The sequence below is a fragment of the Metopolophium dirhodum genome, chromosome 7 (genome assembly GCF_019925205.1).
Source record: "Metopolophium dirhodum isolate CAU chromosome 7, ASM1992520v1, whole genome shotgun sequence".
Taxonomy (NCBI): domain Eukaryota; kingdom Metazoa; phylum Arthropoda; class Insecta; order Hemiptera; family Aphididae; genus Metopolophium; species Metopolophium dirhodum.
The window spans coordinates 35,339,139-35,366,912 of NC_083566.1; the positions used below are offsets into that span (position 1 = coordinate 35,339,139).

At 28.9% G+C, this 27,774-nt stretch overlaps 2 protein-coding genes across 5 annotated transcripts in view; both read left to right on the forward strand.

Annotated features, from left to right (window-relative positions):
* The window catches only part of LOC132948461 (cell adhesion molecule Dscam2), a 78,219-nt gene extending 53,007 nt beyond the window's left edge, over nt 1-25,212 (forward strand). For 2 of the 4 annotated variants that reach the window (XM_061018913.1, XM_061018914.1), the window contains exons 2-32: nt 7,875-7,941; nt 8,336-8,476; nt 8,542-8,721; nt 8,856-9,167; nt 9,223-9,522; nt 9,586-9,879; nt 9,944-10,351; nt 10,410-10,571; nt 10,636-10,929; nt 10,997-11,116; nt 11,930-12,103; nt 12,223-12,373; nt 12,988-13,136; nt 13,205-13,336; nt 13,397-13,564; nt 16,121-16,459; nt 16,555-16,701; nt 16,788-16,943; nt 17,010-17,149; nt 17,214-17,519; nt 18,493-18,613; nt 18,683-18,781; nt 18,860-19,045; nt 19,542-19,844; nt 19,922-20,068; nt 20,131-20,256; nt 20,328-20,497; nt 21,990-22,062; nt 22,262-22,429; nt 22,501-22,672; nt 22,736-25,211. In XM_061018913.1, the coding sequence (XP_060874896.1) occupies nt 7,887-7,941; nt 8,336-8,476; nt 8,542-8,721; nt 8,856-9,167; nt 9,223-9,522; nt 9,586-9,879; nt 9,944-10,351; nt 10,410-10,571; nt 10,636-10,929; nt 10,997-11,116; nt 11,930-12,103; nt 12,223-12,373; nt 12,988-13,136; nt 13,205-13,336; nt 13,397-13,564; nt 16,121-16,459; nt 16,555-16,701; nt 16,788-16,943; nt 17,010-17,149; nt 17,214-17,519; nt 18,493-18,613; nt 18,683-18,781; nt 18,860-19,045; nt 19,542-19,844; nt 19,922-20,068; nt 20,131-20,256; nt 20,328-20,497; nt 21,990-22,062; nt 22,262-22,429; nt 22,501-22,672; nt 22,736-22,889 (5,847 nt within the window). In that variant the 5' untranslated portion in view covers nt 7,875-7,886 and the 3' untranslated portion in view covers nt 22,890-25,211. Of the gene's footprint in view, nt 1-7,859; nt 7,942-8,335; nt 8,477-8,541; nt 8,722-8,855; nt 9,168-9,222; nt 9,523-9,585; nt 9,880-9,943; nt 10,352-10,409; nt 10,572-10,635; nt 10,930-10,996; nt 11,117-11,929; nt 12,104-12,222; nt 12,374-12,987; nt 13,137-13,204; nt 13,337-13,396; nt 13,565-16,120; nt 16,460-16,554; nt 16,702-16,787; nt 16,944-17,009; nt 17,150-17,213; nt 17,520-18,492; nt 18,614-18,682; nt 18,782-18,859; nt 19,046-19,541; nt 19,845-19,921; nt 20,069-20,130; nt 20,257-20,327; nt 20,498-21,989; nt 22,063-22,261; nt 22,430-22,500; nt 22,673-22,735 lie in introns of those variants that run through there. The other 2 variants (XM_061018916.1, XM_061018912.1) reach the window with 2 other exon arrangements.
* On the forward strand, nt 1,983-4,861 carry LOC132949042 (piggyBac transposable element-derived protein 3-like). Its single transcript, XM_061019794.1, has 3 exons — nt 1,983-2,206; nt 2,533-2,734; nt 2,799-4,861. Exons 2-3 carry the CDS (start codon nt 2,543-2,545, stop codon nt 4,626-4,628), a joined length of 2,022 nt encoding a protein of 673 aa, XP_060875777.1. The 5' UTR covers nt 1,983-2,206; nt 2,533-2,542; the 3' UTR covers nt 4,629-4,861.
* Nucleotides 25,213-27,774: the final 2,562 nt, after the last annotated feature.

Sequence of the window (27,774 nt, forward strand, 5' to 3'; positions counted from 1 at the left end):
TATCCTCCACCCGGGTTTGGCAGATACCTACGGGTGCCAACTTAAAAATTCTGCCAAAACAAACACACACGTGTTCAAAACCTACAGTACCCTCCCCCACAGTTCCACGGGCTAATGACCTCAGTGTTATCGAAGCCTCAACCCCCCCCCCCCCCAAAAAAAAAAACTTCAAAATACAACAAATTTAATTCCATGAAAATAAAACAATCATTAGATTATAATTAAATCTAAAACTTCATATTAAATTTCAAAGTTAATTTTAACTTCTGTTATTTAAAATGATTAATGAATAATTATTAATCTCAAACAGTGATAGGGGAGAGTGGGTGAATGGCAGTCACCTAAGGGAAAACTCTTATATCTTACCAAATATAACTCCGAAATTTAGTCAATTCTCAATATTGATTTATAAACTTATAAGTTACAACATATTCAAATTTGAGAATTTTTAAAGTATTTTTATATTTAGTTTTAATTTTTTTTTTAACTGCAAATTACCTATATTACCCTACCTGGAGGGTAATACCGCTCTTATTTGAAATACATGTAAATAGATAGGAAAAAGAATTTTTTTTTTAAAAGTCTTGTTAAAATTTGGAAAAATTCATTTTGTTCTCAAATAGTCAAATTATTATAAATATTATTAAATAAATAAAATATTTTAAAACTAATAAGACATTTTATTTCAGAAATAACAAAATAATAAAATATACACCTTTAAACCTGTAATTTTAAATCGATGGTTCAAACCGGTCAAATATATAATTTTAAGTGATCGGTATTGCGAGATCAGTTTTTATCGATATAGGCCGATTATAAATAATTTTTAATTACCTTGCATCTCAATAGACAATAAATAAATTAAGCAAGCCTTTTATAACTGCAAGCATCTTAAACTACATACCATTCAGCATAAAATAGGTTAATAACTAACTAAATAACTAACTTAATAAGATGAAATAAACACTTATCATAATTTTTTTTCTTATAGCAAATGCAACAACGCAAACTTTGGAAAAAGGAAAACAAAAAATTCTGTTATCAATTGTCAACATAATATGGCGGGGACAATAATTTTAGGGTTTCATACAATAATAAATTAGCTACATGATAAAACGGATTTTTATCAATCTTAGTATCTGAGATCACCTGTATGACAGGTTTTTACCTCTGACCGGCATTCACCCACTCTCCACTAATACATCCAATATTAGTAATATTACAATCTAAACAAAATCAGTGTTAAACAAATATAAAATACAAGTAAAATTTTAGAAATTTTAGTTATAAACTAATTTGAACTTTTCACAGGATTCCTAGTTGATTTAAATGTAACGTTTATCATTTCAATGTTTTTACTGTAAAAAGAATATTTAGCCATCAATTTCTTAATGTAATATTATTCTTCATAATATAATATTACCTATACATATTTTACGCAGTTACGCAGACTTAGTTTCCACTTCCATATAGTTATTGTTCAAAGGCCATTGATTTTATGCGCTGGAATAATTATACGCATATTTTTTATACGATCACTGTGAATGTATTAATTTTACCCTTCCGTTATTCTTATTCAATACACCCGAAATTATAAATTACCAACTGATAGATATACTTTTTAAATTTATTATTATTATACATTTTATACATTTTTTTAAATCCCGTGACCAAAATACCAAATAATATGAAATGTAAATTAATATAAAATATTATTAAACTATACGATGTTGTTCCCTATATAATATTCTACAAGAATTATACAACATTTTATGACTCATCAGACTAATTTTGATTCTGTAATCTGTTTGTTTGTGAGAATTGTTTTAATTAATTTATAATTGCGGTTTGTCAAAGCAATAAAAAAAAGTACGCCATTTTTAATGCCGTATAGTATTAAGCGTGATCAAATAAGTTAACCCTTAACTTGGTGTTGTATCTTTTTGGATACACAAAGTTTGTGAATTTTTGTACGGAATCCGATGTACAATATTTTTATTTTTATTATTTGTACACTCTGATAAATGTCATATCTCCCACGTGAGTACACTCTGATAACGTTTCTATGATGATTGGGATTGATAATAACTGTTTTTTGTTATCATTTTTTGAAAATTTAAATTGGATCAAACTCGTTGACTTCAACTGCTAAGTTCATCAAATTGTAATGTGTTGCTAGAGTCTACTTCACATAAACTCAGTTAAGGTAAGTATAACTATCATTTTTATGTAAAATATCTAATAATATATGCAATAATGCTTATTTTATATCAATTCTAAAAGTATGTATCCAAAAAGATACATTGCTAGAATTATCTTTTAATATGATTATTGTATATGGATCCAAAAAGATACATTGCTTGATTTCTTTATTATGCTAGTAATTTAGAAATTACATATTCAATTTATACAATAAGTATTATAGAATACATATTTATATATTATTCAACTTATACAATAAATATTATAGAATACATATTTATATATTAATCAACTTATGCAATAAGTATTATATAATACATATTTTTTTAGATCCAAAAAAATGCAACGCCGTAGAGCAGAAAAAATTTTAACCATGCTTCCACCAGCTGGTAAATATAGTAGTGAAAGTTCTGATGATGATATAGAAAATCATTTAATTGGAGAAATATGTAATTCACCGTTACCTGCAGAGGCAATTGAAAACGATATAGATGAACTTCTTAGAGAGATAGAGTTAAATCCATTAGATGAGGTTATTTTATTTACATTGTAATACAGTACCAAATACTATAGCTAGATTTACATTTTATATTTAGTTTTTAGGAGATTTTGAAGATGTACATTCTATCACATGTCATGATGTTGTTGCTGATATAGTGGAAATAGAAACACCAGTAAATTATGAGCCACATACTTCTACTATGTCTAACATATCTCCACAAGTTAGTAGGAAAACAGTTGCATCACCTGGATCTGCAAGAAGGTCTAAACGTTTGTTGAGAAATTTAAAAACACCTCCAATTCCATTACCAAGTATGTCACCTGATATTGAGGATGTTAGTATAACTCCTAACCAAAAGAAAAAAAATAGAAAAGTTGAACATATGAAATTTAAATGGGTAGATGGGAAAAAAATGAACTTTGAAGTTAATGTTCCTGAGTATGAATTTTATACACAACAAGAGCATGTACTGACTCCTGTTGAATATTTTAAACGGTTTTTTTCTGATGATTTATTTGAAGTTATTGTAGAACAAACAAATCTCTATTCAGTAACAAAAAATGATAGGTCAATTAATTTAACTGTTAGTGAACTTCAAGATTTTTTAAGTATAGAATTGTGGATGGGGGTGGCTAAGTTACCAGCCTATACTGACTACTGGTCTCATCTAATGAGTTATGAAAAAGTTTCAAACATAATGCCACTCAAAAAATATCAAAAAATACTTAAAAATTTACATTTCAATAATAACGACGAGTATAATGAAGAAGATAAATTTTATAAGGTAAAACCTATCATTGACATTATTCGTAGAAATTGTTTGAACCAAGAACAAGGCAATCGTTTCTCAATAGATGAAATGATGGTACCTTATAAAGGGAAAAAAGCTGGTTCTCGACGGCAATATATTAAATCAAAACCGAAGAAATGGGGATTTAAATTTTTTGTTCGCTCTGGTATTAACGGTATAGTTTATGATTTTTTTCCTTATTGTGGAGAAAATACATTTAATGATTACCATTTTAGTGAATATGAAAACAAGTTTTTTGGACTTGGACCAAAAGTTATCCTTGCACTAGTTTCAACAATACCAGACAAAATATTAAGTGTTGTTTATTTTGACAATTTTTTTAGCTCTCCTGAATTGATCTATTATTTGAGAGAAAAATATGGCATATTGAGTCTAGGAACTGTTCAACAAAATCGACTTCGAGAATGTCCATTATTGAATGAAAAAGAATTAAAAAAACAAGGAAGAGGCAGTTTTAGCTACAAGTGTGACAGAAAAAAAAAAGTTCTAACTCTAAAATGGTTAGATAACAAACCAGTATGTTTGATAAGTTCTTATATATCTGCTGACCCTATTAAGACCATAAAAAGATATTCTAAAGAAAAGAAAAATAGAGTTGATGTACCAATGCCAAAAATAGTTGAAGAATATAATACCCACATGGGCGGTGTTGACTTATCTGACATGTTGGTAGCGTTATATAGAACAGGACTAAAAACACATAAATGGTATATGGCTGTATTTTCCCAATTACTTGACATTTGTGTCAATAATGCCTGGTTGACATATCGAAGAGATTGTAATCAATTAAAAGAAAAAAAGATTATGCGCTTAAAAGAGTTTCGAATACATGTGGCCATAGCACTATCTGCAAAAGAAAAACCTAAAGTGGGTAGAAAATCTAACAAAAATAATCATATGGAACATATCCAAAAGATCAGACGAACTGTGATTCCTAGACCTATTAGTGATGTAAAATTCGATAGATTTGATCATTTTCCAACGCGTGTATCAAAAGGTCGATGTCGCCATTGTAAAAAAGGCCAAACAGTCTACATCTGTACAAAATGTGATACACGTTTATGTACACTGAAAAAAAGAGACTGTTTTAATGATTTTCATACTAAAAAATAAATTTGTGTTCCTATGTATAAGACTGAAAAGTAAAATTACTTGTCATTACTTTTTAATTGTTATTTTATTTTAATTGTTAATTAGGCAAAAAGAAATTGCTATAGAAATTGGTTATTTTATCTATATTATGTTAATAACTTTAATTTTGATTTGTTGAATTTTTATTGTAACTGAATAATATCTGTTATTTTTTTAATTTTTATATGATTTTTATTGTTAACTTGGCAAGAAGAACTTGATGTAGTAATTTGTTATATCTACATACTGGTAATTTTAATTTTAATTTTTAAATATTCCTATGTTAGTATTAATTAAAAACAAATTCCTGTGATAATTAATACTGTTCTTAATAAGACAAGTCTGAATTGTTATATTAAAAGTTTAAGTTTTAAGTTACTGAAATTTTACATAATAAAAGGTACTTTTTTGTTAAAATTACATCATTTTATACTTGGTTTTTTGTACATGATTTCTGGCAATGTATCCTTTTAGATACATGAATATTAGTATTAGTTTATGGCTATGTATCTTTTTAGATACAATTCATAACTTTGAACTTTTAAGTCCAATATTTTTTTTGACAACATTTTTGAATTCAGCGACCTTAAATTAGTTTGAAAATATCTACTTTAAAATTTTCATTCTAATATTTTAATGCTTGCCAAGTTAAGGGTTAAATATAATATTTATTAGATAGAACATAGTTGAGCAACATTGCCTTTATCACAGTGAAATTTATTTTACTCGTATATATTATCCTCTTATTTATCTCTGTGTAATGTAATAATAATATTTGTTCAGTTACCACAACATAGTTATCTCATTTCCGTGAAATAATAAGCCATATAATACTTTTTTATTCTGTAGCTGGTGGTTAAGACTAACATTTTAAGCAAACTTTACATATTATAATTTATATTTTATGAGTTATTAATATTACATTGAAATTAGTGAAACTATTAGCTTAAAATTATAAGTAATATTACCTGTATGAACGTGAAATGATTTGAATAAAATTTATAATACAGCAAATTAAAAATATATTAGCGTCATGCATATGAAATAATTATTGTATAATATGTTTTATGCGTACATATTATAATAATATTGAAAAATCTTCTAATATAAATTAAATATTATTTTAATTTTATTTATATTCTTCCATACACTATTAGACAGGATATTAGTTGTATTTAAAACGTAACTCAGTGTTTGGAAAAACTTTCACGTTCATATTTAGTGAACGATACGTGAACGTCACTCGGTTTTTTTCAAATAGAACGTGAACGCGAACGACGTTTTATTTAATGAATTTGAACGATTTTTAAGAAGTTTAAATTTATTTATTATTTAATAAATATTGATTGATAATGATATTATGATATATAATATATTACAAATTATAAAAATAAAATACATGAAATTCCAGTGGACATAAAACAACAATAATATCATGATTTGTATTCGTATTTAAACGATACATAAAAAAAAAAATTAATTAATTGAGCGACCAAATTTACGCATTCATATTTTCAAAGAAAGTAAACGTGAACGTGTTCATTCGAAAAAAAAATATGAATTTGTACGTTATCGAGTTCCTTTATTAAACACTGAACGTGAACGAATTCATTTTTTTAGTGAACACTGAATTTTAATTGTATATTTATGTGAATTGTCTTTTTTTAATAATTATAATTTTACTTATTTTACTTTATTTAGTTAATTAAAGGAATACCACATTCTATGTGTTCTATAGAAATAAATCATTATAAATTAGGTCAAACAATATTATAAATATACTTCCCGTTTGAATAAAGACCACTGATTGTTCATTCTTAGTTTATAAATAATTTAAAAAAAAAAATGAAATATTGATAATTAACGAAATTGTTTATTTTATTAGGTAGTTAATTTGTGTTAATGAATACACATGACGTTTTAAGTCATAACAATAATCAATATGATGTTTAATTTAAATAGATTTTAAATTAAAAAAAATATTGCATCTCTATATTGATCTAATAAAAGAAATATATTATATTTATTAAATCTAAATTAAACTATAATATTATAATAATGATAACCAGATAATTTTTAGTTTTATTATGAGCAACCCGCAAATGTAGTATCTATCAAATCTACCTCTATCTTTAAAATTTAAATGATAAACATAAATTACATTAATCATTGATACTTATATAATTGTTGTAATACGTCTGTTCATATTTTAATATAGATAAAATTAATTTAAATATTTCATTTTGTACAATTAAACAGTTTGTATTTCAATTGTATTCATATTGGTATTATTTTTTTATATGTAATAACGCATAATTCATTTTAGATTAAAAGTTTCAGAAATTTTATATATCCGTGTTATATGAATCCAATTAAAAATTACTTTCCCCTAATATTTTGAACAAAAAACAAGAAAAGATTTATCAAATAATTTAAAGTTTAGTGACTTTGGTACTAATTATCTTTTTATTTAATTGTCGAGGCTCAAGAGTCTTAATTAAAACATTTTGTACGTATTATATAAAAATATAATATGCAACTATATTATTCAAATATTATGATTTTATTTCTTTAATTATTATTATTTTTAGTTCCAAAATATTTATAACTAATTATAAGTCTACCTATTATCTATATTATGAATACCTAAATAATATTGGCCTCATATAAATTGTATATAATGTAATTACAAATCATTAGACGTACAAATCAGATATATTAGAAAAGTAAAAAAGTTAACTATATAGAAATTATAATTATCACACAATAGTTATTACTCACTTAAAATTTGTCCATAGTTAATGTGTATGATAAGCTGATATAAATAAATTCAGTGAAACTTGCAAAATCACTTTTTTAAAGATTTTATTTAATTTTTTTTTTTAGCAATAATAATGTAACGAATTATTAACCAATTGTGCGCCTAAATTAATAAATTATATCTACTTTAAATTACGTACCATAAAATTCTCAAAATAAAATTAGCTTTTAAAATTTACTAACTTTTTATTATCGAGTAAAATATATGTTTTAAAAATAATTACTAAATAAAACAATTAGGACCATATACTATATACCCATGAATAAATATCGATATTTGATTCCAATCCAATTTAAGTCCAATGTACTGCAATGTACGTAGAATGTGTTAAAACCTTGCGTAGTTTACTATATGAGGATACGCTTTTAAATTACCTACTATGAATTTTAACAATGTTTACGTTTCAGAATGGATTGATAATGAAGACTGTGTGCCAACATGTCAGTTACTATATCTTCGCCATTATTTTTTCATGTAAGTAGTCTGTCACAGTATAATCTATACAAATGATTATTTCCATACTAATGAGACCCAAACTGAACGGGATAACTAGACTATCCTAAACGTTAATTGCTTTAAACATTAATCAATATTCTGCGGTAGGATTTCCACGGTTGAAGTTTTGTCGACAGGAAATTACCCGCTGTCAATTTCCTTGGGATGTCAGCAACGTCTGAACATCCTTTTTCAATACATAAGCCATTTTCTGTCCACCATAATAGTACAAGAAATTAAAGAAACACCATAAATCACTAATGGTTTTAGCGATCAACAAATATTAGGCCAATTTAGCATCTTACACTTATAATATTTGTATTACATTTAACATCAAAGTTATGCTCTTTATTTAAAATTAATGTGTTTACAGTGTGTCAAGCAAATAACGAACTAATAGGGCCAGCATTTCGTCTAGTACCACCATTCAACGTCCAGTTTTCAAACGATACCGGTGCAAAAATCGATTGTACTGCATTTGGGAACCCTACGCCACAAGTGCAATGGTACCTAGGTATGATTGTGTCATATTCAATCAATATTATTTATTAAAATAATATAATTAAATTAAATTCTTAGAGGATGGAACGAGGGTGATGACAATACCAAAAATTAGAGTGGTACATCAGAACGGTAGCTTGATATTTCTTAGTTTTGGCCCAAGTTCTTACATGCATGATGTACATAGCGCACAATACAGATGCAAGGCTAGTAATGCAGTTGGTCAAATTATTAGTGGAGCAGTTCATATTAACGCTGGTATGATTATTAGTTTACTTAAAGTTTTTTTTTTCTATTCATTATAATGCCTCTGAATAAGATATTAATCACATTTTCAATATTATGTATAGTACCTATGTTATTTTTTAAATAAAATAAAACTTAATTTCCAGTCATGAATCAAAACTATGACGTCCAGGTTTATGCCGAGTATGTCAGTATCGGAAATACAGCGTTATTACGATGCCATGTTTCTGCTCATGCTTCTAGTTACGTAATGGTAACGTCGTGGACACAGGATGATATAATTCACTTTTATCCTAATGTTGATTCTGGTGGAAAATATCTTGTACTAGGAAATGGTGATTTATACATTAACGATGTTGATTCTAGCGATGGATTTAAAAGTTATACTTGTAGAACTGTACATAAGTTAACTGGTGAAACCAAGGCTAGTTCTTTTCCTGGTCATATCACAGTAAACGGTAATTTCATTACTCTTAGAATACTTTTTTGATACTCATAAAAAAATAATTTCAGACCCTACTGGAAGTCAACGACCAAGAGTTGTTGTGGAAACCGATAGTAGAAAACAGGTTAAAGTGGGAGACGACCTTACACTATCTTGTTTATCTCAAGGATTTCCTATACCAACTTATAGATGGTATAGGGAAAATGGAGACGTACTTAAAGCCTTAGCGCATGATCCCCGTTTATCAGTACCCATTCCTGGCCTTCTTAAAATCGAAAAAATTCGTTTAGACGATGATGGGAAATATGTTTGCATATCAAATAATAGCGTGGGTGAAGAAACAGTTCATCATAGCGTGTTTGTCACTGGTAAATAAAATCTTTTTTTCATGAATTATACTAAAATAATTAATTTAAATTTATCCATTTAAGAGCCCCTTTCAGTTAACATACTACCTCAAAAAGTAGTTGGTTCTTCACTCTTAGATCCTGCAAAGTCTGTTCAGTTTGTATGTACAGTCAATGGCCATCCAATCAATAGAATTATGTGGTATAAAAATGGACAACCCTTAATGCAACTAAATGGGAGAGTACGTTTGACATCATCACTTCATAAGCAAACATTGATGTTATCTCCCTTGAATAAGGATGATCAAGGAATGTACCAATGTTTCGGAACTAATGATTGGGATATGGCTCATGATAACACTCAATTGCTTCTTGGAGGTATATAAAATAAATTAGATAAAATATAGTAAAGTTTAATTTCATTTTAACCACGAATTAACAGATATTGGACCTGAACTTGTTTATTGGTTTACCGAGCAAACTTTACAACCGGGGCCATCCTTATCATTAAAATGTGTAGCATCAGGGAATCCTCTTCCACAGTTTACTTGGACTTTAGATGGATTTCCTATACCAGAATCGAATAGAATTTTGGTGGGCCAATACGTGACTGCACATGATGATGTTATCGCTCATGCCAATATATCTTCATTGAAAGTCGAAGATGGTGGAGAGTACACGTGTACAGCACATAATGAAATTGCACATGTTTCACATTCTTCTAGAATAAATGTTTATGGAGTTCCTTTCGTTAGGGAAATGCCTAGTGTTCATGTTGTAGCCGGAAAACAACTTATAGTTAAGTGTCCTGTAGCAGGTTATCCGATTGAATCAATTAATTGGGAACGGGGTAAGGTATATAATTTTAAATTGGCAATTCATATTTTTATTTTAACACTTATTTTTAGATGGATTAACATTACCAGTTAATCTTCGTCAAAAAGTCCACAGTAATGGAACTCTTACAATAGAACAAGTTCAACGACAGACAGATGCTGGTACTTATACTTGTCAAGCAAAAAATCATCATGGTCATTCTTCTAGAAGAGATGTGGAAATTCAAGTCTTAAGTATCTATTATATCAAATAGTTCAATTTTATATAAACTTACTGTTTTCATGATTACATTTTTAGTTCGACCGAAAATTTTACCAATTCCTCCCATGACAAACCTTTTAGCTGAAGGTATGCGTGCAGCAATTTCATGTCAGATTGTAGAAGGGGACCTTCCTGTAATGTTTACTTGGACAAAAGACAGTGATGGTGTAAACAATGGATTAGGAGTGGGAACAGTTACAAGAAATCATGATGAGTATTCGTCATCGTTAATTATAGAGCGTATCACTGCTGAACATGCAGGAAACTATACGTGTATAGCAACAAATTCAGCAGGAGAAGAGAAATTTACTGTACCACTAACAGTAAACGGTGAGAAATATAAATATAAATTGTATTTTATATTTTATTTATAATATAAAACAATTAATGATTTTAGTTCCTCCAAAATGGATCGTTGAACCTGAAGACACAAATGTGGTTATGGGCTATACGTGCATGTTACACTGTCAGGCAGAAGGTTATCCTACACCGACGGTGATTTGGAGGAAATCATTTGGTATTTTACATTATTTAAGTATTATAATTAATTTTGATTTATCATGGTTAGTGAATATTATATTTTATTATAAGAATATCAAATTCTCAATTATTATTTTTGGGATTTCGTAAGAAATTTGATTCAATGGTAGGTACCTATCTAGTTAAATTATGTATAGTATGATATTTCAACAATAATTATCCAATGGCTAAGTGTGTTAAATTATCAATATATTAACCTGAAGACCTGTGAAATATAGCATAGTCTATATATTATATTTTCGTAAAGTACCTAATTAGAAATTGAGAATAATATTTTTACAATTGAACATTTGTCCACTATACAATATAAGATAATTATCATTGAAATAAATTTAGCATTCTACCAAAAGAGCAACAAAATATATTTTTTCGATATTTTACCATATATACCTGTACTTATGTATATCAGTATGGTTAGGTATTCACTTTTGAATCTACCATGCATTGTATAAACTAATTATAAAATATCAAGAATATTATGAAATAAAATACCAGAACATTATTTTTAACAACATAGAAATAGGTTTTAGCAATTAAATAAATTATTAATTGCTAAAATACTTGTACCAAAATTGAGTCTTTTAAATCATACACCAACATTTTTGGAAGCGGGAGTAAGTAAAACAAGTGTTGATTCATATAGGATGAGGTCTGTTGACAAATACCAGCTTAAGTGTGAATATAGCTATATGGTAAAAATATCTGGCTAATCTAATTATGTTTCATAGAATATTTCTTCGTACGTTTAACGATGTAATCGAATAAAATAGATATTTATTTTATTTTTTAGGCGATTCCATAGGAGAATATAAGGACTTTTTATATGAGCCCAATGTAAATTTCTTTAGAAACGGAACTTTGGAGTTTTTACATACTAGTAAAGCTAATGAGGGGAAATATATGTGCGAGGCCAAAAACGACATTAGTCCTGGATTGAGCAAAGTCATACAATTAAAAATAAATGGTAAAATCATATTTTTTGCTTTAATAATGTATATGATACAACTATACGAGTATATAGTTCTGTGTTATAATGATATTTTACAAGTGCTTGTTGTTTATTTCTTTTTTTTATATATATAGCTCCGGTGAAGTTTATACAAAAAACTAAACAAATTCGGGTTAAGCTTAATGATGATGCTCATATACAGTGTATTGCTGTAGGAGATAAACCATTACAAATATCTTGGAAGGGATCTACTAATATGCAAATCTTAAAGGATATAGATCGAAGGTAAGGAAATATGAATGTTATTGATTTTATCGTTAAATCAAACATTTTAATATACAATTTACATCAAGATTGATTTTTCAATGAAATCTCTAAAGAAATGACTGTAATTTTGTTTTTTATAACCAAACTGCTAAAAATAATACATACATAATACTAAAATAAGAGGAATAAAAACTGTAAAGCCAAACCGTAACATTTCTTTACTTGTAGCATGTAGACACCCAAAACCCTCACAAATCGTTTCTGTTACAAATCATACTTAATATATTATTCTTATATAATCAAAGACATAAGCTAATATTGATTATGTCAAATGTAATTATTACTAAGACATAATTAAGATTAACTTAACTATTTAGAATCATAAATATAGTGCTATACGTCTTGATATAGATAGTCATTAGTCAATATACAACTTTGCCTATGTTATAAATCTGTATCTACGTGGCATAATTAATTCTGAACTTTAAAAAAAAATCATGGTTTGATTTAATTTTTATTACATAACTCAATAAGTACCTATAAAACATTTATTTTTTCTACTACTTACTGTATAAAAAAATAGTCTATATATTTTATTTGTACTAAGGTTTATTTATTTGGGATGTCTCCAGGTTTACTATAAGAGAACAATCTAAAGACAATGGAATAATGTCAGAGCTTGGAATATCGCCTGTATATAGACATGATACAGGTTTTTTTAAATGTACCGGGAGTAATAATTTCGGAGAAGATGAGAATTCGGTTGAACTGATAGTGCAAGGTATGTGATACATATAAATCGTAAATAAACATAGTTTTGTGTATTTTATCAGGTGATTATTTAAACAGAGACACCAGAAAGTCCAAAAGATATTAGAATTTTGAATCAACAAAGCCGGTCAATGGAAATAACATGGAATCAACCATACGACGGAAACAGTGTTATATTAAATTATATAGTCCAATACAAATTAGTTGCATGTATGTTTAGCATTATTTGATTAAGAATATTTTTTACATTGAAAGTCATTATTTCAATAGCTTTATGGATAACTGACCCGGCAAAAGTAATTGTTGCTGGGACTCAAACCGTTACAACCGTCGAGGGATTAACGCCGGCAACGTCTTACCATATTCGAGTCATTGCAGAAAATGCCATGGGATTTAGTGAACCCAGTGATGAAGCACAAGCTTTTACACAAGAAGAAGGTAACCTTATCATTAATATTTTTAAAGATCACGTAATTTGACATGTCTTACAACCCTTAAATATTGACATCAGTAGCCATGACCATAGTTGTCTATCAATATAAATTAAATATACGTAAGTATATACTTTATATCCCTATGTTTTGAAATTAATAAATGTGGTATTAAACCCGTATACAGGATTCTCTTCTATCTATGTCGTCAGATTTACGACGAATTTAACATTTAAAATCTATATGATAGTATATCTAATTTTAAGATATTTAAATTGTTCGTGATATCAGCATAAAATGTATTTTATTTATTAGTATGACTTTACAATGGGTGGTAGCGCTAAATATTTTTTTATTAGATAAGAGGTTAAATGAAATCATTGTTATTATTATTAATACTATTATTATTATTATAACTAATATAGATACACATTTTAAGGTATTAACAGAGAAAAACAGAACAAATATAACAATAAGTATCACATTAAATTAAGTTATATTAAATTAGTTTAGATATCTACACTCATAGAATCTAACCAGGCCACTCGGAGGTCACTTTGATAAATTCCTCCAGATCACAACCGTATCTTCTTAATTGACAATCCAGAATTAAATGTCACATTCCGGACTCTCTCTTAACTTCTAAGAGAGCATCTACCTTATCCTGTGTGTATTATGTTGAGTCTAACCCAGATTCTCCCAGGGAGGTCCGTGCCTAAAACTGGAGTGCGCGCGTTATCTACTTGGATCCTCCTGGTTTCTCTCTCTGCTATTTAGCCTGCCACGCATCGGGGGTGTTTTCCCTCGCCTCGGTGATGATCCGAGCTCTTAGCAAGAATTGTTTTTAACACTTAAGTCTCGAGTTTACAATCCCGTCTTTGCTTATTAGCAACTACTGGTGTTTATAGTCTTATAGATGTTGTCCTTTTTTTACCACACTGTTTTGTCTCCTAATATGAGGGGGTTCTATGCTGGCCAGGTAGGGCAGCCATTGTTTGTTTGTGCTCAAGACTGCGCCTGATGTTGTGCGCATGACCTTCCTTTGTTTGATGTCCACCATCTCTGTGTGAGCGCTTCTTGCCAATACTGGGACGCAGTACTCTGCAACTGAGTAGACCAGGGCTAAGGAAGAAGTCCGAAGGACGCTTGTTGTAGCTCCCCATGTGGTATCAGCTAATTTTTATTGATAAGGCCAATTTTTTATTCTAGTTGTAAGTTTTGCTAATCTTCATGCAGATGTGTTTAAGGTTAACGTCCGGTCCAATGTAATGCCAAGATACACGGGTGCCTTTTCGTTTTTAATTTGTTCGCCGCATAATAGACTGATATTTTTTTGTTGGCTTCCCTGTTCATTAAATGAAGAAGAATTGTTCCAACCTTGATAGGTCTAATGTCAGGTTCTCTCAATATTTTTTAGCTTCTTGTCCTGCGCTATTATGCAGATGTCGTTTGCATAAAAGAACATTTTAAAGTCTATACATGGTATGTCGTGACTTGTGAGTATATACGTTAAAAAGAATTGGGGCTAGGGGAGATCCTTGAGGTATGACATTGTTTAGTATGCGTGTTCTGCTTTTCCGGTTACCAAGATAAACTCGAAAATTCCTATTTTCTAGGCTGGCTCTATTGCATTGTACCAAGCGTGGGCATAGTATAATATTTGATAGATTCCATAGTAAGCTGTATTTACAAAACGTATCGTATGCTACCGAAGACCTAGACTTAATTTTGTCATTATAGCATTTCTCGACATGAGACGATAAGACCAGGACCTCTTCGCAGCAACTTCTGTTAGGTCAAAAACCTGCCTGATGAATTGGAATATGTGGTTCTATGAAAAGGGCTATCTTTTTTAGAATAATTCTCTCCATGAGTTTTGATAATACACTTAGTAAGGCTACGAGGCAAAATGTATTGAAATCGACTATCAATAAGTATCAATAATCTTATTTTAAATTAAAATATATATTTTTTAGTTTGTATGCTCAACACAAATTAATAATACTGATATAGGCCACGGTAAACTTTCACTAACTATTTAATATTAGTTACCTTAAAACATTAATTAATTACAAATCTTTACAAAAATTAGTAGCTAGGTCGTATAAGGTATACCACTATACTGCTTAAATTATTCAAATTAAAAAGAGAAACCTCATTATATTGTAATTTTATAAGATGATATATGTAATTTTAAAAGAAAATGAAAGTTTCTTCATTATACATGCTTTAACATAAAATATGTAGGTGTATATAAACAAATTTAAAAATACTTAAAATCTATTTATCTATATAAGAGAAAAGTAAAGATATTATGTTAATGTATCTCTTAAATATTAAATGGCAACATACGAAATCAATATAGGTTAGGTTAGGTGATGCTGATCTCATATTTTTTTTTTTATTTAATATAAAAGTATATTACATCAATTGAGTAAAATAAACTGGAAATAATAATAATAAGAAAATATGATAAGGAAAATATATGCCTAAATTTGTAAATTCTATTAAACTAACATCCTCGAATCGCATTTATTTATTTATTATTGAAATCGCTAATTAGTTCCCAGTATGGCACCTCAAAATATTCGTGCTGAAGCTAAAAGCAAAACAGAACTTTTGATAATGTGGGAACCACCTCCGTCAGACTCTTGTAATGGTATTTTAATTGGATATCACATTGGATACTTGCCGACGGATGATACACAAAATCCTACGACACCAACGGTACCGCACAGCCGTTACATTATAAAAACTATTAACATAAATTCTCAATATGGCGAAGACTTTGTCATTAGTGGTCTAATACCGTACACGACGTATTCGATTGTAGTACAAGCTTTTAACAGCAGAGGAACTGGGCCGTTTTCGAAGCCTATTACAGTGCAGACTGACGAAGGAAGTGAGTATTAAAATACCAAATAAATGTTAGGTACACAATATAATAAAAGGAGGTAATCACTAATATTTAATAATATCTACATAATATTCAATTAGTACCAACAATGCCACCAGAAAAACTGACGTGTAGATCTTTAACATCACAAAGCATTCAAGTATCGTGGGATTTACCTCTGCCGACGGGGCGCAATGGTAAAATACAAGGTTTCAAAGTATCGTATCAACCAGCGGAAGACTGGTATGGTAAGTGTATATAATTATCAAAACAACTATATATATTAAATAAGTTCATACAGTTATTAAACTATTATACGTGGTATTGTTTTCAGAAAAAAATGAATTTGAAACGAAAATTACTACTATACAATACACAACAATCCAAGCTTTATTGAAATACACAAACTATAGCATATCAGTATTTGCATTTACGAGTAAAGGAGATGGGGTTCAAAGTGATCCAATTTACTGCAAAACTGAAGAAGATAGTAATGCAATTGTTTTTTCCTTATCGGTTTACACGCAAAGCTCATTGTGTTATGTTTGTATTTTAGCCCCTTCAGTACCAGCAGATATCAAAGCAGTCATAAGCTCTATAAAAACCATTGTTGTATCTTGGCTCCCACCAATTCGTCCAAATGGGAGGCTGACTGGTTATATTTTATACATATCAATTTTAAGCGGTCATAAAGATGTAAGTCTTATATTATACTAATTTTCTAAATAATTGTTTTAATAACTTAAATGTGTTTTTCTAGTCGAAACCAATAAAAAAAATACTCAGCCCATCTATTGAGGTTTTTGAAGCATCAAGAATCATTGATAGTGCAAAATACCAGTTTTGGGTCAAAGCATTAACTAAAGTTGGGGAAGGCGAGAGCACTAGAACAATAACTGTAATCCCAACGATTAAAATCTCCGCTCAAATAGTATCATTCAGTCAAGTTTTGATTATGCGATGGAAGAAAAATGTAACATTAAGCTGTAAAAGAGTAGGTATACCGTATCCTCAACCAATATGGACAAAAGGTGGACGATCAATCATTTCGAGTGGGAGATATCAGGTTACACAACACACATTGTATTATGAATTATTTTGATATTAATATTAGGGTACTTTATAATGCTCACATTTAAGATATGTTCGGTTCGATTAAATAACTAATATTCTGCAAACATAAAAATAAATTAAATATATTGTATGCTAAAACTTATAGTACCTATATGCATGACGAAATAACAAGGTATGATCACAATTTTGTGATATGCATTACAAAAAAAAATTGTACATCTCTATTATCAGAAATAGGAGTGAGAGTCTTTCTCGGCTCTTCATTGGTCCTTCAGGTCCTTGATATTATTATATCATTATATATATATTATTAACTCATAATATGTGCGTTAAATATAAGCCAATCAAATGACGAGGATGACTTGTGATCATACCTTGTTACTTCGTTATGCCTACATGTATATAATAATTTTTTCTATACTTAAAACATATTGCTTATACTCTATAAAGCAATGATGATAGATTAAAACGACTAATTATTTTATTTTTAAACCAAGCTTTATTACTGTCTCATTGCATTAGAAAATTGTACCCCGCAATACATAGACTAAGATAGGACCGGACTAAGATATATTATAAATACTCGTAACTTGCTAAAATTAAAATCCGAAAAAAACCTATGAGGTTCTCTAAATAATAATCTTATCTTTAAATTTTATAAGAAGTCAATTCACTCGATTTTTAAACTGTCAGAGCTAATCGTGATCTGCTGAGCGTACAATATGCTATACTATGCGTTTGTAAGACAGAGAGCACGAATACTGGTGAAGCACCATCTTAACGACGAATTTCCTGACTATGTCTCAAAAATCGGGTTGTTAGTTATTTAGGGCGACAATTTTCCATAGGTCTATACAAGTGGAAAACATGTAAATACACCCATGTACAAATAATACATAGTAATGTGTATATATATATATATTTGTATAACTATCCCGATTTTATAATTACCCCCTTCACCTCAGATAAACAAAGATGGGTCGTTGATTATACACGATATACAACACTCAGACAGAGGAAACTATACGTGTGCTGTGGAGAATACACACGGGAAAGATGAAATTTCATACGCAGTTAACGTTAGAGGTAATAAATAATTAAAGGTAATTAAATATTTATTGGTGAAAATTATAATCATTTATATATAAATTATAGTACCGCCATCACCTCCAAAGTTAACTGTCTATTTAGAAGAAACCGATAGTTTACAACTGAAGTGGGCGGATACAGCTGAACCAGATATACCAATATTAGGTAAGTTAATGTATTAGTTATTTCACTTATTTGCTAAATACAATTTTTTTTAATTATTATTAATTAATGAAATTGTAGGTTACATAATCAATTTTAAACGTGAACATGGTGATTGGGAAGAAATCCATATTGATGCAAAGACACATTTTCATATATTACAAAAATTACTTTGTGGCACAAGGTATCAATTGTATATAACTGCTTACAACAAAATTGGAACGGGTCTACCATGTGACATTTTAACATCATATACTAAAGGCTCGGGTATTTATTTATTCATATATTTTACGCAAAATAACTACTAAAAAAATTAGATATTTTGACAATTATATCATTGAAATACTTTTAAATTACTTTCCAAACAAACGTTTTTTTACTAATTCTAATGATGTTTTTATGCATTTTTTCTTAACATTTATTGAATTATAAACAATCATTAATAGTATTTACAATAAGCATATATGTGAAAAAAATATATATTTACAAGACGTGGAGACGTGAAGAAAGAAGTCACCCAGCAGTAACATTCATATTAATAAAATATAAATCTTCAACTGTTCACCAATACTTTAGTTACACTAGTCCAATTCAATATTAAAAAAAAAAAAAAAAAAAAACAATAAATATAAAGAAAAATATTTAGAATACTATACTAACAACTAGACAACTTTTTTTGCATATAAACAGTTATAACAAATATTACCAAATAATAAATTTCAATATGCAATAACAATAGGTACATACATTTATAATTCCACAGTGCCTATTCCACCCGAATCACCAACTGAAGCAATAACATATAATAGCTCAACAGTGAGTGCTTGGTTTGATCTGTGGGGAAGTGGAGGATGTGATATATTATATTATACAATTGAATGGAAACAACCAAAATCTGATGAGTGGATTTTAAGTGATGGCGGTAAACCTGTAGCTCCAATAGAGCGTATGTATACTGTTGAAGGTCTTGAGCCGGCAACTAAATATCAATTGAAAGTTATTGCACACAATAATATTGGGTCATCGTATGCATTGTATAACTTCACCACGCTCACTATTGATGGAGGTATTTTTGAATATCTTATTAACTAACTAAAAAGGATAAATAAATAATAATTTTTTTTTTTATGTATTTTTACACAGCGACTGTTATACCGTTTGATTTATATACTGAAATAGCAACTGAAGAAGCTTCAGTGTTTACATCTATCACAACTGCCATTTCCTTGATAATAGCTTTAGTTGTTGTATCATCAATCGCAGCATTTACATACTATTATAAAGTAATGAGTAAGTATTTGTGAGACTTAGTATTACATGACCAAAATTGTTGAAATCTAATTTTATACCAGAACGCTCAGATGAAGAATCGGTTAGAGATCAAAGCCAACGGAGCCGTGATCAACGATATTCAGTCAGGGGGCAATCGCAACAAACCTTAAGTTGCGATTCTGTAACATTTAAAACCGATTCAACTGGTATTTTTATCATCATATAACATTACAGGGCCATTAATCTATATACAACATTTTAACTATTTATTTTAAAGAATATATGGATGAAATTTGTCCGTATGCAACGTTTGAACTTGCCAAACAACCACAAGGTGAAAGTACGTTTAGTGGTAATATTTACAGTGGTCCATACCATTCAGTTAGAGGTTCATTTGTATATCATCAACCAAAAGCATCAACTTCCGAACCCTATAATTTTGTTCAAGTAAATAAAATATCATATTTTATCAACTATATTATAACTATATAATTCATTAATGTAGGTTGCTTTAGTTTATCTCATAGCCCAGGTGCTAAAAGTGTTTTTTTTTCTTGTGGTACGCTGCCACTAGTGGTTTGACCCATTTCGGTTTTAACGGAGAGGACAACCCTCCCTTTCAATAAAAGCGTTCACATTACAACAAAATTTTAAAAATGGAAGTTTTATACTTGCAATGGTCGTGATTCAAGAATTTTCTCTATGGCTCATCCACTATCAATCTATCTACAAAAAGTGAATGTTAACTTAGCATCTGCAATGCAGACTACTAATAATTTAAGTGTTCTGATAAAGGAAGTGCGTAACAATATACGGTCAAAATGTCATGATTTATTTAGCACAGCTGAACAACTTGCTAAAAAAATTGAAGAGAAAATCAAAATTTCAAGGGTGACACAATTTCAACAATACAGAGAAAATTACGAACCAACTTCAGCAGAAAATTACTATCGGGTATTCATCGCGTTTATTGACCATTTCATCTCGCAATTAGAACTTAGTTTTACTAAACACAAAAATACACTCTCGATTATTCAGAACTTTATACCAAACAAACTAATACAATTATCCGAAAATGAAATCGAGACGAGTACTGTAGTGATGTCAAAACAGTGGCCAATCGTTGTAAGCTCATGTGACAATATTTTAAACAAAGTAGTTCTACCGTGGAAACAAAGATGGATATAGCCGCAGATTAACTCCCTTGCACTTTTATCGACACAATAAGTTATTGTGATGAGTTATTGTTACATAAAGACGTATACCAATATTTGAAAATTAGCGCTACGTTGCCTGTTACAGTTAACAGTGTAAAACGGAGCTTTTCAACATTAAAACGTTTGAAGTCATATTTGAGGAATTGTACAGTGGAAAATCGTATAAATATATTGGCTCATCTATAAGTATCAATAGAAAAATAGAAAGTTAATGTTTTAAAAATTTTTTTTTTTATTTATGGTAGTAATTACTTCTTAAGTTAAGTTAATTTCAGACTTCAATACACATTATGTTATAACATGTAAATTAAAAATAATAACACGAATACAAATTAATAATCTATTAAAGTTTACCATATGTTGTGTTATGTTCAGGTCATCCAATTTGTTAATTTAAAAATTAACATCCCCCCCCCCCCACCAAAAAGTCTAAGTACGTCACTGAGTTGACCTTACCAATTTTAGCTCACTTATATTTTTATAATTTATTATTGGTATAAAAAATTAACCGATTTAGCGCATCTACCACCAACGCCAAATGATTTTAGGTTGTTTGAAGGTGTTGTAAAAAATCAGCAGACAAAAATTCGGACCCAAACATATAAGTAAAAATTTAAAAACTTTTAAAAAAAATTATATTATTAACATTTTTTTTATAATATATTTGAGTTAGAATTTTTGTCTGCTGATTTTTATAATATAATATGAAAATATTGTTTTAGAGAAAAGAGCCAGAGTATACAAAAGTCCGTCAAAAAGGAAGAAAACTTAGAGATCCTCATTCGGAAAGTCAAGGTGATAAATATTAAAAAATATAATGTACCTAAATAAGATTTTTAGTTCATTGTACATATTTGATGTGTGTAAGTGTGTGTTATACACTATTTGAGCAATTTCTATTCATTGGGTACTATTTAAGATGACATTTTAACAAAATGACTATAGTAGTTTAATGAGGATTAAAAAATAAACATTAAGAACTGGTCTGTTTCAGAATCAGACAATTTAGGTAGTACAGATTCTGAGGTAAAGCGGATTCTAACTCTTCACCTACCTATTTCAGAGTATGACACTCATGGTAGTGACTCTGACAATGGTGAAGCACGACGAAATCAATCAGCAAGCCAAGAACTTGTTTCCTTTAGACACCGAATGAGTAGAGGTATATTATTTAAATAAAAGTTAAATATTATACAAAAAATACTACACAGTTATAATAAGTTTATTTTATAGAAGTGAGCAATGAAGGCACCAGCTCTTCGTCAGAGACCTCAATAGCCGAAGTTAGAAAACCATCTGTAATTCCTCCTCTACGGAAGCCTAAATCAAAAAGCCAAATATTTACAAAAAGGTCACTGAAGAATAACAGTGGGTTTTCAAGTCATAATGATGAAATTAATTTTAGGTACAGGTTTTAATAGTTTTTCATCAATTTTAAATGGAATATAATACACGTTTTGGGTTTTAGTGAGCGTTTAAATCCTCCGGCTAGGTTTTCAGACTCTAGACCAATGCGACAAAACGAGGGAAATGAATATGAACGCCGCCCAAAAATATCATCTCATCAACGAAGATCGCCTAGAAGACTTACACAAGAGACTTCATTCCAAATAGATGTCTAGTCAATTTAGTTATAAATACAACGCAACATTAATTTATTTGTATTTGACTAAAACAATTTTTTCAATTCCTACATTTTGTACTTTTATTTATTATTGTAAGACTCAAAATATAATATTTTTTACTTTAATACCCAATAAGTTTTATACCTCTTATTAAACAAATCAAAATTGAAGTTTAATAAATTTCACAAACATTTTGATCTGTAAGTTTATCGATAAAATTAATTATTTATATAACCTATTACATTTCTATAAATAATTTTATAGTTAAAAAGTAAATATATAATTTTTAATTAATTATAAATCTATTAACATCTCCATAAGTTGCTCAAAATAATTGAATATACAATATAAGTTTCTATTCTTAGAATCGACTACAACATAATATTTTTGAGTTCTTCTTTACTGTTAAAAATTTTTAAATGTTAATTCTAGAATATTATTTAAACTAAAAATTTCCTAGTATAAATAGTAAATGCCTTATACAGGGTGTATCTTATGTCATTGTACTCGTGGTTTTTTTAAATAATTATATGGATCGATGACATAGAATTTCGTTAAAACGAAAATAGACGTGTTCCTTTATTTTTAACAGGCAATTTTTTTATAACAATTTTTAAATTTTAAACACGCAGGTGTACCAATAGCAAAATCAACTTTATTGAACGTTAATAAACTAGCGAACCAAAATTGATGATTTGACTATAAAAATTTTCAGAAAACAAAGCTTTAACAGAATCCATTAAAAAATACAGTAGTTACCCTTTGAAAAAATAAAGTTAATTTTGCTATTGGTGCAAGTGCGTGTTGAAAAATTTCGAAATTGTTATAAAAAAAATTGCCCGTTAAAAATAAAGAAATACGTATTTTTTCATTTTAACGAAATTCTATGTCATCGATCCATAATCGTTAAAAACCCCCGCGTACAATGACATATAAGATACATACTGTGTATTTAAAGGACAGAGGTATATATTATGTAAACAGAATCATAATATTTTCCACCAAAACATTTTGTTTATTAGTTTTATCGACGTTAAAAAGGCAACAAAAAATCATTTGTAAAGGTAAATAAATCCTATACATTGTCTTAGGTATATTCTAAGGATGTTTTTCAATCATGTGTTACGGTCTTAATAGAATATCAACCGGAAAGTTTAAGCTTAAAATTGTACTACCGTAATTGTCTACCACACACTATATACATACAATTAAATACATAATATTTGTATATTTAGTACCTAATTCATGTGTTAAACTAGTCATAAATGATAAATAATAATAACGATTAATGATAGATATTAAAATGTCAAATTTGGATTATTCACTTTAAAATTTCCGTAATGCATGTAAGCATGTTGTGTAAGAGATTTCGTGTAGGGACAATATAATATGAAGTAGGTACGATATATGTTTTTGTTTTTTTTTTTATAATATTCTTTAATTATTAAAATATGTATTATGGTTATGCTGTTGTTATTTAAGCAAACAGAAAATAGTTTTAGACAAGGCTGGGCATTAACGAGTTAAAAAGTTAATTTAATTTTTAATTTTTAACTTAACATGTTACTTTTGGCTTTTCATTAACTTAACTGTTAACTTACTAAATTTATTTTTTAGCTAACGTGAAATTAACGAATTAATTTTTCATTTTAAAAAGTAAGTTAAGTTAATTTATTTTGTTTTTAATTTAATTATATTTCACTATTTCAGTCTATTTCGTTTTCACGTCAAAAAATAATGATAAAATTGCCCAGCCTTGGTTTTAGAGGTAGAAAACTAAATTAAAGAGTTAACTGTTAATTGGTTCTGTCATAAAAAACAGCGAAGTGCACAGTAATAATATGAATTATATTACAACTGCAGTATTCGTATATTAAATTATATCATAAGAAATTCAATAAATATGTGTATTTTATGATTATTTTAACGTAACTTACGTAACTGGTACCTTATACACATTATTATATTGTTGTAGTGTTTACAAATATGGTATGAATGTTATTTGGATCAAACAGTTTTTATACCTATAGGCTATAAAGTATAAATATTATTTAGTAGGTATGTTTATACACTATGATATAATATATAATAAATCATTTACTTATATTGTACAAGTTTAGTACTTAGATAAATATAAATTCCATTAATATTATTTCCAGTTAAAAATTATAATATTATTAAAATGTTAATTATGTATATTCTGTTGTGATTTTTTATTTTATAACGACGTTTGTATTGATAGAAAAATGGTTTATGTAGAAGACTTTAATAAAAGGATTTTTTTTTATCATTTTTTGTATATAATAAAGTTGGTTATACATTTTAAAATGGAATTTTTCATCTGAGATCAACTTACATGTAAAATTGTTCAACAATACACGGGTTATACCTTATATTACCATTTAACCATGTAGGCATATAATATGGGATTCCAATATCCAAAAATACACTAATACAGTTATGAGACGTTGTTGGACTTTTGTTAGACATCGACTAAACTTGTTATTTATTTATGACGTATATCATTTCGTTTGACAAATAATTATTGAGAATAGAAAATCCATGTGACCGTTTACCGTAGGCAGTACTTATCCATAGAATAATATAATCCAAAAAAGTGATTTATTTCACGTGGCACGCGACAATGCGACATGTTTTATCTGGTCGTAGGTAGTCCCGGCAAATATCTACAAATTGATTGTTTTTGATTTTATTTTAGTCCTTGTTCCTACAAGCTATTAGCTAAATAATAATTATTTCACTTTGAACCTTTAAACAGTTTAAACGTTTAAGTCTTCAAGGTAATACGTCATACGATATTACGACAACAGGACGACTTACGGTAAATATAAAATAATTTAAAATCTAATATTTTATGCTTGGACTTAAACTAAATACAGTTTACCTATTTTCAATAATTATAATATATTACAAAATACGAAAATACTAAATGAAATATATATACTTTGATAATATGATACGTATAACTTAATAAATTACCATTGGTTATAAATACTAGTAAAAATAGTATTGGTGTAATATAATTATAATGTTCTGTTAATTTCTGTGAATATTCAATATAATAACTATTATTACAAACTATTATTTATTAGGTAATCAATATAATATTTAATATTGTGGATTGTTATTAATTTTTTTTTTTTAAATTCATTTTTACAAAATGTAATATATTTTGATCTGTGGTTTAGGAATAAAATTAACTTAACGTGACAATAAAATAAAGTAACTCATAAGACATAAGTTACTAAATAACATGGAAAAAAATGTAACTATCTTTATTTAAGTTAGTTAAAAGTAACAAAAGTTCTTTGAAAAAGTTTAAAAAAATAATATAATTTTAATTCTTATATCTATTTTTATAGTGTTATTTATTATACTCCTATATTATGTATATTGTATGTCATTGACAATATTGATTCCATTTTTTTGTAATTAATAAGAATTAATTTGCCTAACTCATAAATTATTTGTAATTATTTATGTGTTGTGAGTTTTGATGGTATTATTAGATATAGGTAATGTTTTCTATAATATTTAATACCTACTGAAAAGTTTTTTATTAGCTCGTAATATGTTGATTTTGATAGTCAGCGTGGATTTTTTGTTTTTATGTCGCCCAGTGATAATTTCTTAAAATATCCACTGGTCATTACTCAAAAAAATTAACAACTCACTAATATTGGTCTGCTGTTGGAGATAAATCGCGACCGCATTCATTCCAGTATACTGTTTGTTTATTGTGCGTGTTTGGTAAGTTAGGCATTTAGTTTTTGTATTATTGTTAGTTTATAGTCTAGGTAAAGATGTTAAAAATGTTAAAAGTTGAACCATTGTTCCCTATCGGTTGCGTAGTTGAATCCCTATAAAAAAAAATGTTAAAGTAATTAATTTAATTTTGAAAACGGTACCGAATAACACTACTGTCATCACAAAATGTTGGTGCTATAGCTGATTTTGGTGCCGATGTTGAACCCGTTACGTGAAGTCGTGGAGAAGGGTAAACCACTTTGTAACTTTTTACCGGGTATATAGCACTCATTTCGAAAACGCTACGGCTGAATAGCACTGATTGAGCACTTTATTTAATGGTATTATAGCGGAAATCAGTGCTCGAATTTTTTCGCTAACATCACACACCTGCGACCATCTCGTTGAAAAGGCATTTTTTGATAGTTTTTAGTGCATTTAAATTCGCACCTTATCCTCATCTTTGATAGGGCTCATAATATCTAATAAATAAATACTATCGTTTTGGTGAGTTATTTTAAGAAATCGTATTATCTATCAAGCGTTCGCAGCGATTCGGATGTCTCAACAATAAATATTAATCTTTCTACTCATATCGACATATCGTACACGATACAATATTACAATGTGATGATATTATTTTATTACATATTTTATAATATAGTGAACCGTTTTTACCAGTTGACGATAATTTATTTATGAATCAAGAGAATGTTGCATCGCGCGGTCGTTGATATATTTACGGTCCGAGAGCGACGACGACGACGACGACACGACGACGAAGCTGGCTGCTAGCTGTACCGGCGCGGACAACGACGCCGTCCCGAAGGTACCACTGACGGTGACTACTGCAGCGTGAACTGCACGAAGACGACTCGCGACGGTGGCGACGGAAACCGCAGAGCACACGTCGGGTGAGTGATGGACGGACTATAATTATTATTGTATGGTGGCTAGGAACGCGGACATCAGCAGTGCCAGATCCGCGGGAACGAAAAGTTTCAGGATTTGGCGGTGCGCGACTCCACGGCGAGGACTTCGGATGCGGCTGCAGACACGGCGCCGACGGGATGCCAGGCTAGGTCGAAAACTTCGGAGAGTTTCCAGGACAGGC